Below are 26809 nucleotides of genomic sequence, written 5' to 3'. Positions count from 1 at the left end.
CTTTCTTTAACTTCTTAATGTGGTAGATTACATTAATTAATTTTCATATTGAACCAGACTTTCATACCTGGGATAAATCCTACTTGGTCATGGTGTACAGTCCTTTTTCATTGTTGGATTCAATTTGCCAGTATTTTCTTGAGGATTTTTACATCTATATTCACAAGAGGTGTTGGTTTATAGTTTTCTTTTCTTGTCTGGTTTTGTTATTAGGGTAATGCTGGCCTAATAGGATAAGGTAGGAAGTGTTCCCTCTGCTTCTATCTTCTGGAAGAGATTGTAGAGAATTAGTATAATTTCTTCCTTAAGTGTTCGGTAGGATTCACCAAGGAACTCAGCTGGGCCCGGTGCTGTTTGTTTGTGGAGGTTAATGATTGTTGATTCAATTTTTAAAATAAATATAGCCCTGTTGAAATTGTCTATTTTTTCCTGTCCTAGTTATGGAGATGTGTTTCAAGAAATTGGTCCATTCATCTAGGTTATCAAATTTGCAGGCGTAGAGGTGTTCATAGTATTCCTTTGTTCTCCTTTTAAAGTCCATGGGATCTGTATTGATGTCCCCTCTTTCATTTCTGATATTCTAACTTGTGTCTTCTATCCTTTTCTCATAGTTAGCCTGGCTAGAGGCTTATTGATTTTATTAATCTTTTCAAAGAACCAGTTTTCAGGGTTTTTTCCTATTTCTTAGATTTGTAATTTTTATTATTTATTTTCTTTTGTTTACTTAGGGTTTATTCTGCTCTTCTTTTTCTAGTTTTCTGAGGTAGAAGCTTAGATGATTGATTTCAAGTCTTTCTTCTTTTCCATATTGTATTCAGTGCTGTCAGTTTCCTGCCAAGCCCTGATTTCACTACATTACACAAATTTTGATAAGTTGTATTTTCATTCTTATTTGGTTCAAAATATTTTTAATTTCTTTAAGATTTGTTCTTAACCTGTGCATTCTTTATAAGTATGTTGTTGAATGTCTAAGTAATTTGAGGTTTTCCAATATTGATTTTTAGTTCCACTGTGGTCTTAAAGCAGATATTATATGATTTGTGTTCTTTTACATGTGTTCAGGTGTGTTTTATGGCCCAGGATGTGGTCTGTCTTGGTGACTGTTCCATGTGAGCTTGGAAGAAGGATGAAGTAGTCTATAGATGTCAGTTTATCACCAGTTGGGTGATGGTGGTGTTGAGTTCACCTGTGTCCTTACTGATTTTCTGCCTGCTGGATCTGTCCCTTCCTGAGAGAGATGTCTCCAGCTATGATAGTGGCTTCATCTGTTCTGCCTTGCAGGTTTCTAAGTTTTTATCTCATGTGTTTTAATGCTCTTGTTAGGCACATACACATTAAAGATTGTTATGTCATCTTGGCAAACTGACCTGTTTGTCATTACGTGTTGCCCTCCTTTATTCCTGGTAACTTTCCTTGTTGTGAAGTTTGTTCTGTCTGAAGCTAATATGGTTCCTTCTGCCATCTTTTGATTGCTATTAGAATGGTATCTCTTTGCCATCCCTTTACTTTTCGTCTATGTGTGTCTTTATATTGAAAGTGGATTTCTTGTAGACAGCATGTAGTTAGTTGGGTCTTGTTTTTTGATCCATTCTGACAACCTCTGTCTTTTAATTGGTGTATTTAGACCATTGACAATGTAAAGTGATTATTAATATAGTTGTATTAATGTCTGCCATATTTGTTATTCTTTTCTATTCCTTGCCCTTGTTCTATGTTCTTTTTTCTTCCACTCTTTTTCTGCCTTTTATAGTTTTTTTTTTTTCTTTTTTTTGCGGTACGTGGGCCTCTCACTGTTGTGGCCTCTCCCATTGCGGAGCACAGGCTCCGGATGCGCAGGCTCAGCGGCCATGGCTCACGGGCCCAGCCGCTCCGCGGCATGTGGGATCTTCCCGGACCGGGGCACGAACCCGTGTCCCCTGCATCGGCAGGCGGACTCTCAACCACTGCGCCACCAGGGAAGCCCTAAAATTTTTTTTTAATATAAATTTTATTTACTTATTTATGGCTGCATTGGGTCTGCGTTGCTGCACGTGGGCTTCCTCTAGTTGCGGCGAGTGGGAGCTACTTTTCATTGTGGTGCCTGGGCTTCTCATTGCGGTGGCTTCTCTTGTTGAGGAGCACAGGCTTGTGGGCTTCAGTAGTTGTGGCTCATGGGCTCTAATGCGCACGCTCAGTCGTTGTGGCGCCCGGGCTTAGTTGTTCTGCGGCACGTGGGATCTTCCCAGACCAGGGATCAAACCCATGTCCCCTGCATTGGCAGGCGGATTCTTAACCACTGCGCCACCAGGGAAGTCCCTGCCTTTGGTAGTTTTAATTGAACATTTTATATGATTCCATTTTCTCCCTTTTTTACCTTTTTTTTTTTTTTTTTTTTTACAGCTAATCAAGGTCTAACTTCAGACAACACTGTCCTGCTTCAAAGTTAGCACAAGTGTATTACAGCAAAATATTATGAATCTCTCCCTCCCATTCTTTGTATCATTGCTGTCATTCATTCCATACGCCATTCATATATATAAACATGTATAAGCATACAGAATCAAATACACAGTTGCTATTATTATTTTGAGCAAACTGTTATCTGTTAGATCAATTAAGAATAAGAAAAATGGGACTTCCCTGGTGGCACAGTGATTAAGAATCCGCCTGCCAATGCAGGGAACACGGGTTCGAGCCCTGGTCCGGGAAGATCCCACTTGCTGTGGAGCAACTAAGGCTGTGTGCCACAACTACTAAAGCCTGCGCGCCTAGAGCTTGTGCTCTGCAACAAGAGAAGCCACCACAATGAGAAGCCCGTGTACCACAATGAAGAGTAGCCCCCGCTCGCCACAGCTAGAGAAAGCCTGCACGCAGCAACAAAGACCCAACGCAGCCAAAGATAAATAAATAAAATAAATTTATTTAAAAAAATAAGAAAAATTACAAATGTAATTTTACTTTCACTTATTCCTTCTCTGAGTCTCTTCCTTTCTTTATGGAGAGCTGCATTTCTGACCTAAATCAGTTTCCTCTCTGAAGAGCCTCTTTTAACATTTCTTGCAAGGCAGATCTACTGGCAATAGATTCCCTCAATTTTTAGAAAGTCCTTATTTCTCCTTCACTCTTAGAGATTAATTTCACAGGGTCCAGAATTCTAGGTTGCTGAATTTTTCTCTCAACCCTTGAGTTATTTCATTGCATTCTCTTCTTGCTTGCGTTGTTTATGAGGAGTTGGATATAATTCATACCTTTGTTTCTCTAAAGCGGTATTTTTCCCCTCTGTCTTCTTTCAAGATTTTTTTTTCTTTATCATTAATTTTCTACAGTTTGAATATGCTGTGCCTAGGTGTAGTTTTTTTCGTATTTAGCCTGCATGGTGTTCTCTGAGCTTCCTGGATCTGTGGTTTCGTGTCTGACATTAACTTGAGGAAATTCTCAGTTATTATCACTGCAAATATTTCTATTCCTTTCTCTCTTCTCCTGGTATTCCCATTACACATGTTTCGCCTTTTGTAGTTGTCCCACAGTTCTTAAGTATTCTGTTTTGTTTTGTTTTGGGCTTTTTTTTTTTTTCAATCTTTAATCTTTGCTTTTTATTTGGGAAGTTTCTATTGTCATAGCCTCAAGCCATGAGCTTCTCACATCAGCCATGGCCAGTCTCCCAATGAGCCCCTCAAACTCATTCTTCATTTCTGTTAGTGTTTTTAACCTCTAGCATTTTTTTATAATCCTTCCTTAGAATTTTCATCTCTTTGCTTACAGTATTCGTTTGTCCTTCCATATTGTCTACTTTTTTCATTAGGGCTCTTAACGTAGTAATCATAGTTGCTTTAAATTCCTGGTCTGATAATTCCAACATCCTGCCATATCTCAGTCTGGTTTTGGTGCTGGCTTGTCTCTTCACACTATGCTTTTTGCCTTTTAGTGTGCCTTGGAATTTTTTTCTTAGGAACCCAGATACGATGTCCTAGGTAAAAAGAACCCCAGTAACCAGGCCTTTGGTGATGTGCTGATAAGGTGTCGGGGAGGGGAGGCGTGCTGTCCTTATGTGGCAGGTGTCAGTCTCCTAGTGAACCTGCGCCCCAGGTGTCAGCTTCACAACCGCTTCTCAGCTGTCCTGCCACTCAGGTGGGACACGATGGTTAGAGTACCCCGGAGCTGGGCATTCCCCTTCCTCCGGGTTGATTAGCTCTCATGAGGGCTGGCTTTGTTAACAACGGAGTGCTTCCACTATTTCAGAACGGCTCCTTCCCCCTGCCACTGGATGCCTGAAGGGGTGAAAGTCACGGAACTGTGGGGTCCCTGGGCCTCCGCCGCCGGAGTTCTTACCCGTCAGGCTCACCCACAGTGAGCCTCTGGTGTTTCATTCTGCTGCTCGGGTCCCTCCCTGGCTCTACCTCCTGCAGAACTTGCTGACCTGGAAATTTTGACCCTCTGCATTCACCTGCTGTCTCCCCAGTTCTGGGAGCAGCGGTTTGCCCTGTGAGCTCACTTCTCCGAGGAATCTACGAGGACTTGACTTTTCAGCCTGTTCAGCTTTTTATTTGTTGGAATGGAGTGATGACGTCCAGACTCTTTACATGCAGGACTGGAACCAGGAAGTTAGTTCATGAAATTTTGCTTTGATGGTGACAGAGAATTTGATTGTTAGCATTTCTTTTTGGGGAGGGACGGCGTCAGCCCAGGGAGTCCAGACCCTCCTGTGTTACACCCTCCACATGTCCCAGCTGCACTAGACTTGGGGGCATGCGTGTACGTTAGATGTCTCCATTAGGTCTGCCGCCTCCTTCCCCCCCGACTCCGAAGCCCTGAGCCACAGTCCCTTCCTGTGTGATAGGCATTACCCGTGCAGTGGAGAGCGTATCTGCATGGAAGAGTTAGCTCTTAAGCATTTCTTTATTATAATAATAGGATGTACTTCTGCTGTGTGGATTAATGAGAGATTTCCTGTGGGTTGTCTCCTATTAGCAAAGCCAAGTGTTCTCTTGAATTTTAAGGCATATGTGGGGAGTGGGGGAGAAGTCATGTTCAGGGCATGTCCTAGACGTGACCACTTAGAGTCAGACCCCATAGTTAAAATCAATGTGGCATTGACCCGGGCTTTCATGTCCTTAACTGTTATACAGTTGATTTCCCTATCTTCAAAGGCATAGGAATGTACTGGTTTTCCTCTTTTTTTTTTTTTGCGGTACGCGGGCCTCTCACTGTTGTGGCCTCTCCCGCTGTGGAGCACAGGCTCCGGACGCGCAGGCTCAGCGGCCATGGCTCACGGGCCCAGCCATTACGCGGCATGTGGGATCTTCCCGGACCGGGGCTCGAACCCGTGTCCCCTGCATCGGCAGGTGGACTCTCAACCACTGCGCCACCAGGGAAGCCGCTGGTTTTCCTCTTTTTTACGTTATTACTAATAACCTTTGATGAATGCACCATGTCCTTTTATTTTGCCTTTGAAGGACTTTATCTTCTTTTTTTTGTTGAAACTTTTTTTCTTACTCAGCCATCATACACATTGTTTTTTTTCCTTTAGAAACTATTTTGTTGTGGTTAAGAAATACATTTTCCCCAAGAATCCTGGGCACAGCCAGAATTCTGTGGTCTGCAAGGAACCATGGTCACAGCACTTTCCACTCTGTGAGTAGGCTGTTCAGGAACTCAGCGGCTTCCTGTGTTCTAGGTGCTGGGTATCTGGTATGTGTAGATGGATGGATGGGAGGAGGCAGCACTCAGTCCAGCGTGGGCAGGAAATCCACTGGCAGATGGAGAGCCTGATGTAAGAGCGCAGTAACGCCCCCAGGCAGTGGCCTCCAACCTTTTTTAACCACTCACCCTATGAGCGAAAAGCATTTGCTCCACATTGCAGGTCCAGGGTGGAGGATGTGCCCTTAGATTCCGTGATTATTGTTTCTAACTCAGCATCATGTTTTCTAGCCTGAACCATTGAATTTTTTTTTCAATGCTGATTTTTAAAGTGTTGTTTCAAATAGAGTATTTATTTGTCAGTTTTTTATTTTTGAAAATCTATCTGATGGAGATGAGTTTTATCTTTTTTTTCCTGGGTGCAGAAAATGCTCTTGGGTCTGAAAATCAGTTTCTCCTCGTAATTCTCCCTCCTGTATCCTCTCCTCTTGTCTCCGCAGCATCTCTGATCTGACTGGTGAGACCAGTTGGCAGGGTAGTGGTGACGCAGAAGGACCGGTGAAGGAACAGGCCAGCCAGGGGTTGAAGGGCCGAGGTCTGGCTTTGAGGACGGCTGTGGGTGGAGGGAGCCAGGGAGCTCCCCATCCTTAGAAGACGTGGCCTTTGAGAGCAGATTTTCTTCTGGCCTTTATGAAACCTCAGGGTCATTCTCGTCATGTTCATTGGGAACCTCGTGTGAGGGGGTGAGCCTGAGAGAGCAGGTAGGGAGAGCGTTGAGGAAGGAGAGTCGTGATTAGGTTTGGGGTCTCCGGGAGGTCCCTTCCATCCTTGGCTCGTCTTCACCCCGCCCCTCTCCCACCCGCTGCTGCTGCATCACCCATGACAGTCGATGTCTCAAAACAGAAATTGCTCACGTTCATGTAAAGGTGAATGAAATGGGAATGGCGAAGTGTGGAACAGGTCTTCAATCCCGGCTGTGAGTTGCCTCTGATGCTCACCACACTTAACTCTTCTGCTTCCCAGCTGTTGGAAGAGAGGCGAGGTGAGCCACCCGTGTGTGTATGCAGCCCGTATGATAAACTTGACCTGAACCAGTGATGTTTCAGATTAGTTAGAAGACCTTGAATACAATTGGCCAGAATTTCCACTGTACATTTTCTCAGACAGGTTTTCCAATACTAACGCTGCAGGGTTGTGGGGGGGGCGGTGCTCCCCTGACCTCTCGCCCTTCTTGTTACCAAGTGCAAGCTCCCTCTGCTCGCCAGTGAATCAGAGACAAGGTACTGAGGTAGAGAACAGAGAAGGGGGGAGGGGATGAGGAAGTAAAGTAAAAGGGCCATCGATCTTGCAAAACGTCTCCTGGAATGGCCAGCCTCCGAGAGGGGATGTGTTAGTTTCTTTTTCCTTGCAGCCATCCACTGGTGGACAGGGTTCCCTGAGGCAGGCCATTGTGTATGATTATAATAACGAAAGCAACAAAAAGCAGAGGTTAAAGTCAAAGAAACAGATAATGTGGAGTCCCATTTAGCTACATTCTGAGAGGTTTTGTGGGTTGCAGCATTGTGCTTTTTAAAAATTATGGTAAAATATATATAACATAAAATTTACCAAAGTGCACAGTTCAGTGGCATTAAGTGCGTTCACCTTGTCTTGCAACCATCACCGTCATCCCTCTCCAGAACTTTCTCATCTTGCCAAACTGAGACTCTGTCGCCATTAAACACTGACTCCCCGTTCCCCTCCCCAGCCCCTGGCCCACCATCTACTTCCCCGCTCTCCTCCAGGCACCTTGCATACAGGAGAGTCACACGGTATTTGTTCTCCTGTGACTGGCTTCTTTCCATTGGTGCAGCGTCCTCAGGGTTCCTCCGTGTGGTAGGTAGCGTGTGTCAGTGTCTCCTTCCTTCTCAAGGTTGAACACTCTTCCATTTCGCCCCTGCACCTGGACACTGTGAGCGCATCCTCCTCGGTAGCACGTGCGACACCCGGGGGCGGCAGGGCAGCTAACACCACACAGCTCCTGCGACCCGGGCCTGAGGCCCCGGGGTCTGCACAGTGTCCTTGCCAGGAAAAGAAGTACCTCTGAGTATCCCGAGAGAAACATCGCAAAAGCAAGCAGTGGACTTCCCTGGTGGCACAGTGGTTAAGAATCCACCTGCCAATGCTGGGGACATGGGTTCGAGCCCTGGTCCGGGAAGATCCCACATGCTGCGGAGCAACTAAGCCCATGCACCACAATTACGGAGCCTGCGCTCTAGAGCCCGCGAGCCACAACTACTGAAGCCTGTGTGCCTACAGCCCACAAGCCACAACTGCTGAGCCTGCATGCCACAACTACCAAAGCCCACGCACCTAGAGCCCACGCTCCTCAACAAGAAGCTACCCCAATGAGAAGCGCGTGCACCGCGATGAAGAGTAGTCCCCACTCGCCACAACTAGAGGAAGCCCACGCGCAGCCACGAAGACCCAATGCAGCCAAAAAAATAAATTAACAACAACAACAAAAAAAGCAAGCAGTATTCACACATAATTCGATCACCTCTAAATAACCACTCTTCTTCTCCCACTGCGGTTCCTCCGACCTCGTCCTGAGCGTGCATCTGGGTGCACTCACCCCCGTGTCCGAGGTGAGCTGTCTCTGCAGCCTCTCGGTGCACCGGCCCCAGCACCGGAGGCTCCAAGTCCTAGACACCATCTCTGAGTCAGCTCCTGGGCCTTTGGGCCCCTCTGTCTGCTCGTCCATGTTATCCCGCCTTCAAAGTTCAGTTTTCTCATGGATTCTTAGAAAAAAATATCCAAGTCGTCTGCTAGATGGATAACATTGCCAAAGACCTTGGGCATAACTGGGAAGTCTACCCACACATGCCCCTCTCTCCCGCAGTATCACCTCGGGGTTCTCCCCAGGTCTCGTGGAGCGCCCCCTCCACCTTCCTCCTGAGGCAGCGTGGCAAGGGCTGCAGGCAGCCCCTACCAGCTGCTTACATCGGGATTCTTACAGCTAAGATACCACACTGTTCTTTACCTGTTTCTTCTTAGGGTAATATGGCATTAACACCTTTTCACGTCCTTAAATATCTCCTACATTTTAAAAAAAATTTTGTTTATTTATTTATTTATGGCTATGTTGGGTCTTCGCTTCTGTGCGAGGGCTTTCTCTAGTTGTGGCAAGTGGGAGCCACTCTTCATCGCCGTGCGCGGGCCTCTCACTATCGCGGCCTCTCTTGTTGTGGAGCACAGGCTCCAGACGCGCAGGCTCAGTAATTGTGGCTCACGGGCCCAGTTGCTCCGCGGCACGTGGGATTTTCCCAGACCAGGGCTCGAACCCATGTCCCCTGCATCGGCAGGCAGATTCTCAACCACTGCACCACCAGGGAAGCCCTCTCCTACATTTTGAATGACAGCAATGTATCCATTACTATAAGCTTATGGAACTTTTCCTATAGTATAGGACATATGCAGGGTTTCCAGCCAGTATCTTTATATGTAAGCCTTATAAATCTTTGTGTGTCCCTAATTATTTCCTTGAAACAAATTCCTAAAAGTGAAATTGCAGGGTCAATGGCAACGCATGTGTTTAAGGATTTTTTTATATTAATTGCCAAGTTGTCTTCTGAAGGGCACCAATCCCTTGCACCATAGCCAACATTAAAAACAAATCTTCCAGGACTTCCCTGGTGGCGCAGTGGTTAAGAATCCGCCCGCTAATGCAGGGGACATGGGTTCGAACCCTGGTCCGGGAAGATCCCACATGCCACGGAGCAACTAAGCCCGTGTGCCACAACTACTGAGCCTGCGCTCTAAAGCCCGCGAGCCACAACTCCTGAGCCCATGTGCTGCAACTACTGAAGCCCACGTGCCTAGAGCCCGTGCTCCGCAACGAGAAGCCACCGCAATGGGAAGCCCGCACACCACAACAAAGAGTAGCCCCCGCTCGCCTCAACTAGAGAAAGCCCGCGCAGCAACGAAGACCCAACGCAGCCATTCATTAATTAATTAATTTTAAAAAATCCAAAAAACAAGTATTCTGTTGTCCTTCCCCCATTCCAACGAGTAAGAAAGCAAAACCGAGGACTTAGATCAGGTCGGTAGCCGGAAAACGGGTGGAGCTCTTAAAAGAGCATGATTTTAGCTGGGTTAGTAGAAATATAGGGCCCAAAACAATTCTGGTAGCGTCCAGTGCCCTCCGTGCTGTCACCCACCCCTCCAATATTTCGTTCTGTTCTGGCCACAGGGTGTTCAGAGATGCTCGTAAGTTCGAGTCGGTCCAGATGATGGTGACTCAGATGGGCAGGAGGCTGGAAACAGCATCCAATGAGAGCACTTAAAATAAAATGGATGTTTTTACGGCGGGCCGAGAAGGGCGAAGTGGGATCGTGATGCCCAAATATTTGAAAAGGTGCCACAGAAGACGGGCTCTTCGTTTTCCTTTTATTTGAGACTCTGGAGAGTGGAAGTTGCAGGGTAGCAGCATTGCTGTAGAAGGGAACCAAGGCCTGGCTTCATGTGAGGGGTTTAGTGGGGAGATTTTCACACGTGCATCCCTGGGGCCTTCTGCCTCCAGCGTTGAAGAGAGGCCCCACGCCCTCCATCCAGACTGCACTGGGCCGGGGCGGGGCGGGGGGGCGGGTGCGCTGGGGAAGGAGTGGGACCTGCATTGTGACGCTGCTCTTTGGTGCTTGGTTGCAGTCCCACCCACTTCAGAGTGAGTTGTCATCCACAGTGGGAGGAACACGGCTTTGGGAAGAGAGAGACCTGCGTTTGACTTGTGGTTCCATCTTTTTTTTTTTTTTTTTTTAATATTTATTTGGCTGCACCGGGTCTTACTTGTGGCACACGGGATCTTCGTTGCCATGTGAGGGATGTTTTTAGTTGAGGCTCTCAGCTGCGGCATGTGGGATCTAGTTCCCTGACCAGGGATTGAACCCAGGTCCCCTGCGTTGGGAGTGCGGAGTCTTAACCACTGGACCACAAGGGAAGTCCCATGGTTCCATCATTTTAGTTTAACTTCCAAGTCTCACTTGCCCAGTTAGTACAATGGAAACAGTAGTGGTCACATGTACTTTGCAGGGTGTTGCTGTACTCCGTTCGGTCTGTATGCAGCGCCTGTCCTGTGGGCGCTGGTTAGCGACGCCCTCTTTCTGTCCTCCTGCCTTTCAAGTATCAGCCCCAATTCTACGTAGTAGGTTCACTCTGATATTTTTATTAATATTTGGGATGAAAAACCATGTACAATAAACTAAATTTATTGTGTTTAGACACTGTCACACATAGAGGCAGAGAGAGGAGTTTCTATTTAAAATTTGAAAAAGAAGTATGTATAGGAAGATTCCATCATTTCAAGGCAGGTGTAGATCTCATAATGCAAATCAGACTCTTCCATGGTGGGTTTTAGTTATTTTGACAGCACAAAGAATTTTAAATAAGTTGAGTATTTACCCTATAGCGTCTGATTTTTTTCTTATATTTTCTTCTAACTAGCTTTTAATCACTCCTTTGAATTTTCTATTTTTTCATCCTTAGAAATGAGTTGTGTAGGATCCCTTATTTCAGGAGACAGTTTCTCACAGGTGAACAAGCCTGTCACACCAGCTATCCAGTGACAAATAATAAAGTATTATTTACATATCTTTGTTACTGAAATGGATATATTCGTCTGTAATCCCGGCCTCGCCCTGGTCTTCTCTGTTTTGGTGTAGCATTATGACCTCCTAGAGGAAGAATATGAGGAATTTTTTTCCTTTTAAGCATAGTAAAATTACATTCAATCTGAGATCAGCTGAGAGGCTCCACTAAATCGGAGAGCTTTGTCCTGTGATTTAGAATTCATTCTCTTTCCCTCCTCAGCCCCTTTCCCGGAAGAGGCTCGCTGTTTCACACAGGCTAGCTTTCAGTTTGTTCAAGCCGTCCTTCCCGGGGAGGACTTGAGTGAAGATCTGCAGGCTGGCTGTGCTGCCCCGTCCCCTGGCTGGAGGGACCCCAACATCGGGGCCCTCCCTGCCCCTCGTGCACCTGTGGGTGTGGACAACAAGGCTGCCCTCGGCGGGTGTGTCAGCAGAGGGTCCTGGTCCCCCAAAGGACTGTCACACCTGAGCGGTCTCTAATCTGAAGACCACGTGTGTCTTGGTGTTGCCATATGTTCTGTGGGGTTAATCCTCTGAACGTTCATTTTCATAGATTTACATCGTTTCTTTAAATATGAGGTTTAGTAAAAATGAAAATTTTAAGAAAGAGACGATGGTGTTTGGAAATGTTTAAACTTATTTTAAAGTTAATTGAACAAGTCGTCCAAAGGCAAGCAGTTTCTTGAACATAAAAGCGTCTTTTCTAAGAGGTAATTTGAGGATTGGGTATTAGGAGCCTAGAATGAGCTTTCCCATGGCAGTGATGTCCTGAGTGGCACCTAGGACCCTGCGTGAGCCAGCCTTGCCCTGAACCCACAGGGCACAGAGCTGGGGCCCCCGACCTCTGCGCCCTGTGCAGGCTCCATGGACCATGCGTGGTGGTGATTCCCGGCTGGCCTCTGCTCCAGGGATGCTGTGCTGTTCTGCAGTCTGGTTAAGAGGGGCAGAAGGGGAAATCCCAAAACTCCACTAGGAAGCAAAAGATTCTGGAAAGACAGATGTAACTCAAGGCCTGGTGGGTGGATAAGGGGAGAGAGAAGAGACTCTGGGTTCCAGAAAGTACGTGCAAAGGCTTGTGAGGGACAGCAGGGGTGACAGAGGAAGAATGTTAGTGGCCAAGTAAGTCGGAGATGGGAAAGGAAGAAAAGAAGAATTGCTGGGCCAGGGAGCTGCAGGTGGTGAGGGCGGGGCGGCCAGCGGACAGGTGTGTGTCCCGCGGAGGGGACCACGGCAGGAGTGGCAGGAAGCCGTCTTCCCAGCCCCCACCTTTCTCCTGGTCCTGGCGCTTTTCTCCCAGAGGCAGCTACCCCGGGCCCCGGCTTCTCCCTGCCTCTGGACGCTGTGTGTCTTGGCTGGAGGGCCGGAGCGGCTGCACCGCGCCCTTTCCTGCTGCCCGCCTGGACGGTTCGGGGCCGCTGGGTGAGGAGCTCCCATCAGAGACCAGATGAGCAGAAGAGGAGGCCAGAGTGACTGCGGGGCCCTGGGTCTCTGGGTGCATCCACAGAACTATCGGAGGCTGTATGGGATGCCGAGGTCGGACGTGGGCTTTGCAGGGTGTGGTTTTAAACAGTCATTAAACGTGTGCTGTGCGGCGGGTTCCAGCCCTGTCAGCTCCGGAGAAGCAGAGAACTGGGGGTGGTTGGTCCCCGAGCAGGTGACCGTGCGGGGGAGGTGCTTGGGGCCAGCAGGGGGGGGCAGAGGGTGGGGTGACAGGCTGAGTCGTCGTCCAGCCCGCCCCACCCCCACCCCCTCCCCCGGCAGGAGGCAGAGGAAGCCGAGCTGATCTCCGGCCTCTCCATCTAGACCTTGATGTCCAGACTGGAAAGCCTGCAGCGATTCTGTTAGGAGAATATTGAAGGCTGAGCGGCTGAAGAGACCTCAGATGCTTTAAATGAATGCGTCTCCGAGTCCAGACCGTAAACAGACAGGGCACGTGGTTCCTGGGGACCGCTGAGCGGGTGAGGTGCCGGCAGAGCAGGGCAAACAGCAGTTGGAGGTGAGCCTCGCCAGGATTTTGGGTTAGTTATTAGATGGAGGAGCGGTAAACCCTGTGAGGCCCTGCGACGATAGGTGTGTGAGAAAACCGTTGTGAGGATGGAGCAGCGTGTGAGGAAGGCCCTGGGGAGGGGCTGCAGCTGGGGATGCCAGGGAGGCTTCCTGGAGGAGGTGGCCGCCCTGGGAGGCTGCTGGCAGCTGGCAGAGCGGAGTAAGTGCGTTAAAACCAAACAGCCCTGGGCTTCCCTGGTGGTGCAGTGGTTGAGAGTCCGCCTGCCGATGCGGGGGACACGGGTTCGTTCCCCGGTCCGGGAGGATCCCTCATGCCGCGGAGCGGCTGGGCCTGTGAGCCATGGCCACTGAGCCTGCGCGTCCGGAGCCTGTGCTCCGCAACGGGAGAGGCCACAGCAGTGAGAGGCCCACGTACTGCAAAAAAAAACCCCAAAAAACAAAAACCAAACAGCCCTGCCTTCTAGTGTCGCAGTTTCGCCTGGGCTCTGCGTGGATGGTGGGTCAGGGAGGGTTTAGTAAGAGCTCACAGGCCTCGCCCCGTGGAGGGCCGAGGGGCGAGGCTGGCCAGAATGGTGATCAGATCTCTGTCATTAACGTTCACAGAGCCAGAGGTCCTGTCCCTGGGGCCCGGGTTCTGCGGTGGCTCCTGGCTAAGGGGACGGGAGGCCGGCTTGAGAGGGCGCCATTTAGAAAAAGCCTGTAAACCAGTGGAAGGAGGTCTAGGGCCCACGTCCAGCGCGTTCGAGAACAGTCCTCAGGTGTGGGTATCAGCAGCGGGAGACCACATGTGGGAGCCGGGACTTCTTCCGAGAGATGCGCTTCCCCACGATAAGCCCGGGCCGCGGGCAAAGCAGGAGGCTGGTCCTTGCCCGTCAGGAGCCCCTTCCTGACTCTGTGAGAAATGGAGCCACAGGGCCATCAGGGGACGATCTTGGCCTCGAAGGGTGGTTGGCGGGGGGGACTTGGGCGGCCACGGGTGTCTGTGGAAGGGGCTGGGAGGCTGCCTTAGGGCTGTCAGTGGGGCGGGGGGTGTCAGCCTGATGGAACCATCAGGAAGCCTCACCTTCGTACAGAACCAGAGGTGTCAACACTCAGGGTCACACAGTCCCTCTTTCAGCTTCACAGACCACGTCTAGGAAGGCCTGTCTTCGGGAAATGAATCTCCTCGCAAAGACCTTCAGGGCCTAGTGTAAGAAGCGAGCGGTTTCCACAGCCCTCCTCAGGGTGGAGGTCCCTTCCTCCCCTCCTGTTGTTTCAGCACCTGTTCTCTTTTCCTGTCATCTCGGTGATGAAGCTGGCTTCTGTCTTCTCATGAGAAGTTTCATATCTGGGGGGTATTTTCCATCCACTGCTTCTGCTTAGCCAAGTCCATTTTCACTAGATTTTCGTGTATTTTTTGGAAACTCTTATCCTAATGCTCTTTCTAAGATTTTAAAGAGGTGATAAAAATACAAGACGTTTTATAAGTGTCGTTTTTAAAAAAGTCACTATATTCAGACGCGGTATCTACAGTTTTGATGGTTTCTCTCCAGCCTCTGACTTGCTGCTTCCCTTCCCGCCTGGGGTTGGACCCAGGCATACATTCCCTCTGAGAACCCTGCTCTCGCTGCTTTTTCCCGACTCTGCTCCAACCCTAGCAATTCTGTGTAAATAACTGAGATCTATAATGGTTCCTTAGCCCGGTGGGTCTGACCCATTATTAGACTGTGGAGCCAGTTTTATGAGTCACACCCACATAAAACAATAGAATATTACGTGTTCACATGTAGCGAGGGGAAAACCTTCGTTTCAGCTGTGTGTGCGTTTACAGCATGACGTCCGGGCCACGATGTGAGATGTATGTCCTAGTCGAACATTTTTGAAAGTCCCTGCTGTGCTCTAACATATCACTAAGCTATAAAGTCATTTATAATCTGTCTCCAGTAAAATGGTGTGTGCCTTGGGAAATTAACTGTCACCGGGTCAGGCAGGGCCCCCAGGAGTGCTATAGAGGATGTCATGTCAGAGGGCAGGGGTCACTGTGGGTTGCCTCTGCTGGGGGGTGCATTTCTGGGCGGTTGAAGAAAAGATGTGTTTCTGTGAGGTCACGGAGGGCTTCTTCTCCACTGCATTGCTGGCTGCTGAGCTATCAGCTCAGATGCTCCTTCCCCAGGAGGCTCTCCCCTCCCGGCACCCCCTTTCCGTCCAGACTGGGCTCCTCTGTTAGGTGCTTCCGTAGAACTACAGTCCTCACCATCTGAGCACTTAGCTCAGGCTTCAGTGGTGCAGTTTTACCATGGTCAGTATCTTCTTGTCTATTGCAGCCCCCCGCAGTCTCCCAGAGCGTGACCGCCACAGGTGGGCATCAGCTCTGTGTTTGCTGTTGTACCCGCAGGAGCCAATGAGATACCTAGCATGTGGTCGACACTTAGTACACAGCAATGGCTTGGGGCTGAGGCAGGGAAAACCCCAGCCCCAGAGCGGATTGACATGAGGCATCCATGAAACCCCGTGCCGCCTTATTGCAGAAAGGGGTCGGGGGTCTGATGGCACAAAGAGATTGAAGGTCCAGGAGCTCGGCAGAGGCCTTACCCCCCACCCCCACACACAGACCCCGACGACCAGCCCTCTTCCTGCTGACCCCAGTTCTCCACGCGAGAAGCAGAACTAGAGACGAGCATCTCTTGGGTGACGGTCCTTCCTCTGGCCTTGGATGGGGCGACGTAGTTCCAAGTTCTTTGTGGCAGTGAAGAGTTTTCAGGCCATTAAACAAATCCGCGGGAGCCGCTCATCTGGATTCCGTGGTCGGCGCAGCTGGGGTGGATTCTGGCCGAGGCTCCTGCTTCACGTAGCCTGTGAGGGGTGAGGTCATGCAGTGAGAAGGGTTTGGTGTGCTGAGCACGGGGTGAAGGCAGAGAGGTGGGGAGAGTGGATGATCCATCGGTATCTCTAGGGCTGTCAGCGTGGAAAACGTGTGCTGGAAACATTTCATCTTAGATGGAAGAGAATGCGGCAAGCGGGCCAGCTCCCGTAGCCTGGGAGCTCGTGGGTTTTGGAATTGCTTTCCTATTTGAGAGGCTGGACCTTTGTGACCCTGAGCATCATTTCCATGGCAACCAGCTGTGATGAGATGGGGGTTTTGACCTCGCAGGACAGTTGTAACAAGAAAGCGGATGGGCTTTGAGATAGAAAGTTTCCTTACGACCTGGAACAAATCGCAGGTGACTTGGATCTCAATTTCCTCATCTCTGAAATAGAGAAAGGAACATGGCATTCTTTTGATGGTGTGCGGAGGGGCCTTTGTTGGGCAAGCACGCCTGTAGGTACACACGCTAGTGTCATGACTCACTGTTGATCTTAACCAAACGCCCAGCATTTGATGCGCTGCAGAAGGGGCCCTGCCCCACCCTGGGGCCTTGGTGCTGTGGCTCCCGTGCTCTTCCCCAGGGCTACAGGGCCACCCTCCCTCGTGAGGGCATCTCTCAGTCAGACCAGCCCTTGCAGAACAGCAGCCCCCAGCTGCCCGCCCCTTGGCCTCCTGTTTCTCTGTTTCGTCACGGCACTGTGACCACTAGAGCGTTACCACTTCAAGGGGACAGGGGTTGTTCTTACTGTTTTTCTTTCCCTTTCTTTTTTTTTTATCTTTTAATTTGGTTTGAGTTTGCACATCTACTGAATTGGCATATTAAATCCTCATGAAAAATCTTTTTTCATTTTATGTATTTATTTATTTTTAGGAAACTTAAGTTTTAAAGAATGAATAACTTGCCCAAGGTCATAGAGGTAGCAAGTGATAAACAGATTTCAACCCGGGGTGGGGCAGGTGGACAGTTAAGTCCCAGCTCTGTTTGGTCTCGAGTCGCTCTTTCCTCCCGCTGTTCTCCCTCTGAGTATCGGTGCATTTGCTCGTCTCTCTGCCTTCTCACGCCCGGGCTTGTCCAGGCTCACCCCACCGCGCAGTGCCCTTCCCTCCAGATCCCAGGCTACACCAGCACTGCCCCTACCCAACCCTGGCACAAACTTCCCGGCCAGTGCGTGTTCTTGGAGAACCCTGTGCTGGGTCCTGGAGCCGCAACAGCTAATCCAGGCAGTGGAGTCAAGGTAACGTATGTGTGGCCAGCCCAGACTACATCGGTGTCCGTCCCCTCCTGCTGAGGACATGAGTGTGATCAGGGTGAGCATGCCAGGGTGTGAGCATTCCAGGCCATGTGTGTCCCAGGACATGAGTGTGCAAGGATGTGACCACGCAGGATATGTGTGCCAGGGTGTGAATGTGATCAGGGTGAGTGTGCCAGGGTGTGAGCATTCCAGGGCATGTGTGTCCCAGGACATGAGTGTACAAGGATGTGACCGTGTAGGGGGTGTGTGCCAGGGCGTGAGTGTGCCAGGGTGTGAATGTGCTAAGATGTGAGGCTGCCAGGGCGTGTGTGTCCCAGGACGTCAGTGTGCCAGAAAAGGCTTCACGTACCATGTCAAGGGGTCGATGTGGCAGTGGCTGCAGGAAGTACCTCTGAGGAGGTCTCTCCGGGGTTGTTTTGGTGTCCTGTTCTTTGGGGGTGTTATTTTTGTGTAAACACTTATTTTGTGCCGCCTGGTGTCACACGATGGGGTGCCTTACTTTCATTTGTTCAGGATCTTTGTCACCGTGTCTGAGGTGCTTTTTGGCATTACTGTAATCCCTGGAAAGGTGGGACAAGCAGAGCGTATCTCCTTTTGTACGGAGTGTCAGTGATGCCATTCTCAGGGATACTTTGATTGGCGTAGAATTCTGTTCAGGGACAAATACTCGAAGTCTTGGTTTTAACTTTCACGCTGCAAACTGTTGCCAGTTTACAGGCATGATGCTGCCTGCTCTCAGGTGGTTTGCTGGTTAGAACTGCCAGCAGCGGCAGCCCTGGCGCTGTTCCTTGAAGTCGCACTGACGCGTGGCCTTGGGGCCGAGCGCTCTGCTCCCTCGTGCCCTCGTCCCACACCCTGTGCTCTGCTCCTTGCAGGGAAAGTGCGATGGCGGGACTTTAACCAGGAGGCTTACGTTGGCGGGACGATGGTCCGCTCCGGGCAGGACCCCTATGCCCGCAACAAGTTCAACCAAGTGGAGAGCGATAAGCTGCAGATGGACAGAGCCGTCCCCGACACCAGGCATGACCAGTAAGTGTCAGCCCGCGGCCAGGCGCCACCCTGGCCACTTCCTACCTCACAGTGAGTAGCTTCCCCCGGGATGCTCCTTTTTTCTGTTGCTCTGCAAAACAGCATGTGCCGTGTCTTTATGGGGCCGGAAAACTAGGAAAATTCCGAGGCACATGGTAAAGGAACTTCACCCGCAGGATGTGAAAGGGCTCCTTCGGGCCAGGTTCCAGTCCTCACGACGCGCCCGGCATGTCCAGAGGCCGCAGGCTGCTGGTCAGAGCATGAGAGTCACCGAGGGCAAGTGGTGTGACTGCCCTCCTCTGTACTGGTCCCTCGTTGTTTTTAAAATCCATTCACAAAATAGTTTTGCATCGTTCACAAGCTCAATGGGAGGAAGTGCTAAAGTCTTGCTTACTGGGAAGCTTTCGTTGGGAATGTTCTAGAGACCAGAAAGGGGAAAGAAACAGCCCCGCAGGGTCGATGTTAAACTAAGCAGAACTCAGAGGCGGGGGCCCGGGGCCACCTCCCCACTTCGAGTGCTGGGGCTGGTGGGAGGCTCTGCTCTATGTCCTTCCCTAGATTCCTCGGGGACCTGGGGGTTCTCGGGCCTGCAGACGCTCAAATGTGCATCTGTCACCACTGACTAGGAAAGTGATAGCATGACCCTCACTGCCACTCTGTACCTCTGAACCTTGCTGGTAACGATCTTTGATTGGGAGGCGTCCACAGTGGGGTCCTTAGACGGTTAGTCTTGTCGTATTAAAAAACAAGGAGCCGCATTTGGAGGGCAGCTGTTGCCCTGGGTGCCGCTAGGCCTTCCTGCACACCTGGCTACTTGTAGAGCCCTTCATCCATCACATAAAGGTACGTGGATGCCACGTCCACCGCAACTGAGACGCTGCACTCGGGTCCCAGGATTCCAGCCAGAGAAGCCTCCCCTGCTCTGGCGGATGGGGAGGTGACGGGGTGGCAGGAGGTGAGGGGGCAGCACTGCCCTTGGACAGTCTGCTCCAGTCCAGCGCGTTCAGGGCACCCGGGTGACGGAAGTCCAGGTGAGTCCTGAGCTGGAGGCATCTGGGCAGGAGGCCAGCAACTGGGCCGTGACAGGCAGCCCTGGTCCCCCAGAGGGCCAGCCGGGTCCCATTTCTCTGGGTGTGAGTTCCCGGGAATGAGGGGCAGGTGAGCTGAAGAGAGACAAGAGCGACCAAGCTCCCCGTGAACACGTGTTGACGCTTGGCTTTGTTTTCTAAGTTAGATAGCACGCCTTGAAAGAGGATTTTCCTCTCGTGCTTTCAGGGGAACTTCGTAACCGTGTAAGCACCACCTAACCACACAGGCGCTGTCTCCCTGCCCTTACCAAGCTTTTGGGGGGGTGTAGTCAGCTCTGTGTACCCAGAACAGCTCACAGGTGTGTGGAATTACAGTTCTTTCAGACTCAGGATGTGTGTGTGTGTGTGTGTGTGTGAGAGAGAGAGAGATATAATATGTGAAACATATGATTGATAATATAAACATATATATTGCACATGATACTAAGAATCTCATCATTTTTCTGAATCCAGCCCAGAAGATTGTCTTTGCTTAATATTCCCTGTAACCCATTAATTTATATTTAAGGCAGCTTTGCTCGGCCCCTGTGCCAGGCTGCTGCTTCAAGTCAGCCCGGGTAACTGGTAAACACCCATGTGGAATAGGGGTTGCTGAGCAGGGGTCCAGGGACCGCGCGGGCTCCGGGAGAGTCCTGAAGCCGCCTGCACGTCACGGGAGGGTCTCAGACGCACGCGTACCCGCCACCCTCATCCCCAGGCTCGTGGGCCCACCACAGCCAGTCTGTGCCAGCCGCTCCCCGCAGCTCATGGACGGGACACGAAGGTTGTCCTTGCTGCACGGAGAGCAATGTCCATAACTTGCCTGGTGGTGACGAGCAATGGCTGAAGGCCACAAAGGGCCAGCGCGGCTTTTCAGAGGGGCTTGGCCTAAACTCAGGAGCGGGTTCAGGTTCTAGCAGAATCTAGCTCAAAAACCGTGCCTGGGGCTCCCCTGGTGGCGCAGTGGTTGAGCGTCCGCCTGCCGATGCAGGGGACGCAGGTTCGTGCCCCGGTCTGGGAAGGATCCCACATGCCGCGGAGCGGCTGGGCCCGTGAGCCATGGCCGCTGAGCCTGCGCGTCCGGAGCCTGTGCTCCGCAACGGGAGAGACCACAACAGTGAGAGGCCTGTGTACCGCAAAAACAAACAAACAAACAAACAAAAATCGTACCTGGCGACTGGAATTGACCTCTTTGAATTACATCTCCGTGAGATGGTGTGGGTTTCACCTCACTGGTTTAAGAGCTGTTTTCCTGCTGTGACCTTCCCTCAGAGCTGAGAGAAAAGGGTGTCCTTTCTGATGGCTCATCAACGTGTGGGCCGGGGTTCTGTCTCCACTGCAAGTCCCTTAAGTGTCCTCAAAACTATATATATATATATTTTTTTTTTCAGTTTTTGAAATACGAGTTTGTCCAAACAGATGTTTGAATATTCATCCCGCAGTGGGCTGTGTTTTACGTGGCTTTAATTTTAGTTCCAGCTACTGTGTCACGTTCGTTTGCATGTGTGAAAGTAGCAGCTGGGATGCCTTCCACGTTTTTTGGGTTTGGGCTAAATTAAAATCTCCCCAAAGTCAATTTGATGCCTGGAACTGAGGCCATGTCTGTCTTCAAAGTATCAGCTTTAGAACAACCAATATTATTGACTGTCAGGTTCAGGAGGTCAAGTTACTTCTCTGCATCCATCCCGTCTCCTTCCATATCTAACAGGGCTGTTAAAGTGTGTGACCTTCCTATCTAAATACAGTAGTTTTGGGCTCTGCAGTATCTCTCTTTCTATAGACCGATGGACATGCTTGCCCAGTAGAGTTCAGTCTTCACTTGTGATAAATCTGACAGCAGTGCAGGTGGAGGTTAATTAAGAACAAGGGATTTGGAGTCATACAGACCTCGGTCGCAATCGGGACTCTCCAGTTCCTGATCTTGCGGCCTTTGTCTTTCATGAGGCGCTGTAACATGATGACGTCTGGTCTCGCTACTGTGAGGGTTAAAGAAATGTTCCCAAGGGCTGTCTCCTCCTCCCCTGAGATTTTGTTCCAGACCCTCCCTTGACCTCCTGCCCTAGGAGTGAGGCCCCAGCCCCAGCATCTCCCTACCTGATCCTTCTCCATGACCCTTATCACCGCCTACACAGCACGTGTCTTACCTATTTACACGATCATTTGAATGTACTCATTAGAGCAGTGGGCTACACCCGGGCTTGTTATTCAGCCACCTCCCGGCACTTGGTAAACTCAGTATTTGTTGAGTGAATTGCCTAGCCCAGTGGCCAGTGTATGGTGAGTGCCCTGTGAATCACTAATAATATGAAGAGTCATAAAAGAACAAAGGCGGATGAAAGGGAGATCTCTAAGCAGTACGGGAGGTCAGAGGAACCCCCAAGGTGAGTCTTCTGTGTCGGGTTCTCCCAGGACTGGAAAGTGACACGGTTACTTACAATCTGCCCCTTCTTCACTGTCTTCCGGGGTAGATGCAAGGAATCAGGTTCAGAGCCGTGCAGACAAACAGACAAAAACCCCATACTTTGGGGTTATGCTCTATTTACCTTTTTTTAAGGATATAACGAAGAATGTGCCAAGAAAAAGTATTTACGTGAAGGAGGAAGCATAGAAAAGCCTTCTGTGAGTGAAATACTTGATATGACATGCAGGAATTCTTAGAGTCTCTTAGAAATTAGAAAGACAGTAGCCCACCCTAGTCTTGAAAGTACAGTTGAGAAGTCAAAAAGAAAAAAGAAAAAAAAAAAGATTTTCTACCTCATTTAATGTTATTTGAAATTTCAAATAAATTATCAAGACTTAAAAGCAAATTAAACCAATGGGAATTTAGAAGGTGCCTTTTCAGACAGCTTGTTTCTCCCCGCCTCACCTTTGGAAACTGTTGTTACTGTCCTGGCAAAAGGTAATGGGACTCAGCATCGAAGGTGGGAGTCGGTCACACCTGGGCGTATTCTGAAGGCAGGGCCAACAGGATGGGCTGATGGGTAGACGAGGAAGGTGGCTCGGAGCGAGGCCCCTCGTGAGACGGAGGAGCTGTGGGCGAGCAGGTCTAGGGGACACGTCAGAGGGTGAAATCCAGACACGTTAAGTCCAAGGTGCAGTCAGCATCTAAGGTGGGCAGACCTGCTGTGTAGGTGTTTGGAAATGTGTCAGGAGAAAGGTCTTAGTGGGGATGTGAGTTTGGGAACGCTCAGTGCACAGGTGGTACTTAAAGCCATGATGTGGGGCATCATCCCCCAGGCAATGAAGAGAGACAGGGAGGAGAGTGGCCCAGGACCAGCCCTGGATGCTCCAACACTGAGAGTGAATTTAAAGCCAGGCTGACCTGGAGTCCAGTCCAACATTGCAGGGGATCAGACCTCACGCGGTGCCGAGCCCCGGCAGAGATGCTGTGCTGCCTTTTTAGAGCAGAGCTGTCGTGAGGGGAGGGTCGTCTCCCTGCTAAAGCCTTTCCAGAATCCGGCTCAGAAGGGTTTTGTGCTGTGTTCTGTTTTCTGGTGTTCTGTTTGTCCAGAGTTGCGTCTGATGGGGAAGTGAAGCGTAGAAGTGGGGCGGAGCCCGGGGGGTTTACGGAACATCGTTCTGTCTGCCGGGGAGAGCTCGCGCTGGTTTACTTTAAAATTGTTTATGTAAATAAAATCGAATAAACCCTTGGGGGAGAAACATTATCTTGTTTTCTTCTCTCCCCCGTCAGCCAGCCCTGTTCGTTTTCATTTACTTATGTATTAAGTCCCTTAAAAATGAGAACCACTTGGTCAAGAAACAGATTTCCTTCGGCTTTCAAAAGTTAAATCGTTAGAGAGTTCCATCTTTTCCCTTTTCTCACGAAATTAAAAATGAAGGGTTTTGAAACATCTTTGTGTCTAAAACTGAAGTACTGCTCCTGAGACCAGAGCTGCCTCAATCAACCACGACCCCACGAGGGTCCTTCTCTGGGAGAGGATTTGGTGCAATTCCCACACCTGGTGGGTTTATCCGGCAGCCTTTCCATCAAGGACATGTTGTGTTGACTCAGCTTATAAATTACAGTCATAAGGTTTTGTTTTGTTTCCTTGAAAAGAATCACTAAAGGACTCTGTTTTGACCAGTTTTTTAAATGTCTGGCTTTAATTCCGCCCAGAGATCAGAACTCGTGAGGGGCTGGGTTGTTTTTTTTTCTCTCCTTTTCTTTTGTTTTTTAGAAGATGTCATCCAGCGGGCAGGCCCTTCAGTAATGGGCTGTGCTGGTTGCTCCGGTGGAGCGTCCGGGTGGATGTCGGTTGTCTTAGGAGAGCAGCTCATCAGGATGAAGGGCTGTAAGAGGGATGCCGTCCAGGCTCTTCACTGTTCCTTGGGAAGAGTAAACATTGTTGAGGCCAAGGGAAAGTTCTCAACGTAAACTCAGCAGCTTGGCGTGAAGCTTTGAAGGCCATTATTGTGAGATTCTGCTTTATTTTTAGGAGAGCAGGTCTGGGGGAGGAAGAGGAAGCCCAGCTCCGAAGGGCGTCTCCGCTTCTTGTCAGCGGGGTGCCGGAGGGGCTCTCATTTTGGGGGCCGAGAGCCTTGTTTGCTCGTTACATTTTTCTTACGGAAGTCGTGTTTCATGAGCACGCACAACCAAGCCTCCGGCGTGGCCGCTGCCCCACCTGCTCCCCATTCGAAGGGCCAGCCGGGGGCCTGGCGGACCCGCTCCGAGCCCATGGGGCCCCGTGGGCAGGGTCCTGGTCGACGGGGCTGGCGCTCCGGAGCGGGGCCTGCTGCTTGCTCTGGGCTTTGCTGGCCTCGGAGGCATCTTGGCTGTCGGGGCAGTGGGTTGGCTGTGGCGTGACAGCGAGCCTTAAACGCCTGTTCCACAATGACCACAGCCACGCACTGTCGGACACTGGGTGGTGTCCTGGCCTGCACTCAGCTTTTATGTGCTTTCACTGTATTCAGTCAGCGGAGGCTCCTTCGGAGTCAGCAGGGAGATTCTTCTCTGGGTGACATCGCACGCCAGTCCCCAGAGGCCCCCGACTGCGGAGCCCACGTCCGGGAGGGCAGCTCAGGCAGGGTGGCCCCAGCCTGCTGGGCAGAGGCAGGTGAGATGGCCCGAGGCCCCTGTCCAGGCGCCCCTCTGTGTCTGGAGCCCTTCCCCAGGAGTCCTGGACGTTACTGTCATTGTGACATGTGCTTTATCCCGGTCCATACGGCAGGTGGGAGAGCCGGGCCACCGCTGGGGCGTGGGACCACCTGCCTGAGGTCGCACAGGGAGGGGAGGGAAGGAGGGATGGAGCTCTCGGTGGCCAGGTTCCTGCTGACAGTTGTACGTTCTAGACGTAGCGCCTCGCCGTCCGCTCTGCACAAGTGTCTTGTCTGCTCCCAGTTTTCAGGCAGGAGTCTTCGGCATGAGGCCCAAAGGCACCCAAAAAGCAAGAAGGCCTGGGTGTTGGTAGCTTGCAGCCAAACTCCTGAGAAATTGTGTTCCCAGCTGACCACATGCGGACAGAATCCCGAGATACTGAGAAGAACCGAGGCTTTTGTTCCTCTTTTTCCCGCCTCAGGTTCTCCAGGGCAGTGTAATGGCAGAATGTGCTGTTTCCGTTCCCCTGGAACGTTCTCGTGCCCTGAGGGAGGTGAGGCTGCTGCCTGTGCGCCATCAGTGTGACCTCCCTGTCCCGGCGTGAGAGGCGGGCAGGTGCAGGAGCCGGTGTGGCCAGGCAGTGGGAGGGGGCCAACTGCAAGGCTCTTTGCTTCACACCTCCCCCCAACTCAGTGCAGGGGCTAACGTGCACCTTATGCGCAAAATTCAGACCAAAACCACGCCATTATTCATCATCTGCCGCTTTGCTTTCTGTTCGTTCAATTGTTTTTATTACTTTTAGTGTTTTTATAAAACCAACTCCAAGTTTTTAGCACCAGACCACTCTTTTTTTCCCTTTATATGTTCTTTTGGGACCGTTTCAGGCCTTGTCTGCATCTCGATTAAAGAATACTCTGGGCGTTGAAGGAACATATCTCAGTGTAATAAAAGCTATTTATGACAAACCCACAGCCAACATAATACTCAACAGTGAAAAGCTGAAAGCCTTCTCGCTAAAATCTGGAACAAGACAAGGATGCCCACTCTCACCACTTCTATTCAACATAATACTGGAAGTCCTAGCCACAGCACTCTGATAAGAAAAAGAAATAAAAGGCATCCAAATTGGAAGGGAAGAGGTAAAATTGTCATTATATGCAGATGACATGATACTATATGTAGAAAACCCTAAAGACTCCACACAAAAACTATTAGAACTGATGAATTTAGCAAAGTAGCAGGATACAAGAATTAACATACAGAAGTTGGTTGCATTTCCTTACACTAACAATAAAATATCAGAAAGGGAATGTAAAAAAAAATCCCTTTTAAAGTCATAACTAGAAAAATAAAATACCTAGGAATAAACCTGACCAAGTAGATGAAAGACTTATATTCTGAGAACTACAAAACATTTAATAAAGGAAATTGAAGACGATTCAAAGAAATGGAAAGATATCCCATGCTCTTGGATTGGAAGAATTAACATTGTTAAAATGGCCATACTGCCCAAAGCAATCTACAGGTTTAATGCAGTCCCTATCAAATTACCCATGACATTTTTCACAAAACTAGAACAAATAATCCTAAAATTTATATGGAACAATAAAAGGCCCAGAATTGTCAAAGCAGTCCTGAGGAAAAAGAACAAAGCAGGAGGCATAACCCTCCCAGACTTCAGACAATACTACAAAGCTACAGTAATCAAAACAATGTGGGGCTTCCCTGCTGGTGCAGTGGTTAAGAATCCACCTGCCAATGCAGGGAACACAGGTTCGAGCCCTGGTCCGGGAAGATCCCGCATGCTGCGGAGCAGCTAAGCCCATGCACCACAACTACTGAAGCCCGTGCGCCTAGAGCCTGTGTTCCGCAACAAGAGAAGCCACCGCAATGAGAAGCCCACACACTGCAATGAAGAGTAGCCCCTGCTCGCCGCAACTAGAGAAAGCCCGTGCGCAGCAATGAAGACCCAACACAGCCAAAAATAAATAAATTCGTAAAAGAAAACAACAGTGTGGTACAAAAACAGACATATGGCTCAATGGAACAGAATAGAGAGCCCAGAAATAAACCCACACACCTATGGTCAATTTTCAGCAAACAAGATAAGAATATACAATGGGAAAAATACAGTCTCTTCAGCAAGTTGTGTTGGGAAAGCTGGACAGCTGCATGTAAATCAATGAAGCTAGAACACACCCTCACACCATACACAGAATAAGCTGAAAATGGCTTAACGACTTAAATGTGAGACATGACACCATAAAACTCCTAGAAGAAAACATAAGCAAAACATTCTCTGTTTTCTTAGGTCAGTCTCCCAAGGCAATAAAAAC

General features: G+C 49.9%; 1 protein-coding gene across 1 annotated transcript in view; it reads left to right on the top strand.

The window, feature by feature from the left end:
* The window catches only part of GALNT2 (polypeptide N-acetylgalactosaminyltransferase 2), a 179193-nt gene that overhangs the window by 97471 nt on the left and 54913 nt on the right, over positions 1 to 26809 (top strand). Inside the window, exon 3 of the mRNA XM_030839531.2 lies at positions 18218 to 18371. Within this exon, the coding sequence (XP_030695391.1) occupies positions 18218 to 18371 (154 nt within the window). The remainder of the gene's footprint in view (positions 1 to 18217; positions 18372 to 26809) is intronic.

This window comes from Globicephala melas, chromosome 16 (genome assembly GCF_963455315.2).
Source record: "Globicephala melas chromosome 16, mGloMel1.2, whole genome shotgun sequence".
Taxonomy (NCBI): Eukaryota; Metazoa; Chordata; class Mammalia; order Artiodactyla; family Delphinidae; genus Globicephala; species Globicephala melas.
This window is presented reverse-complemented; position numbering and strand designations above follow the sequence as displayed.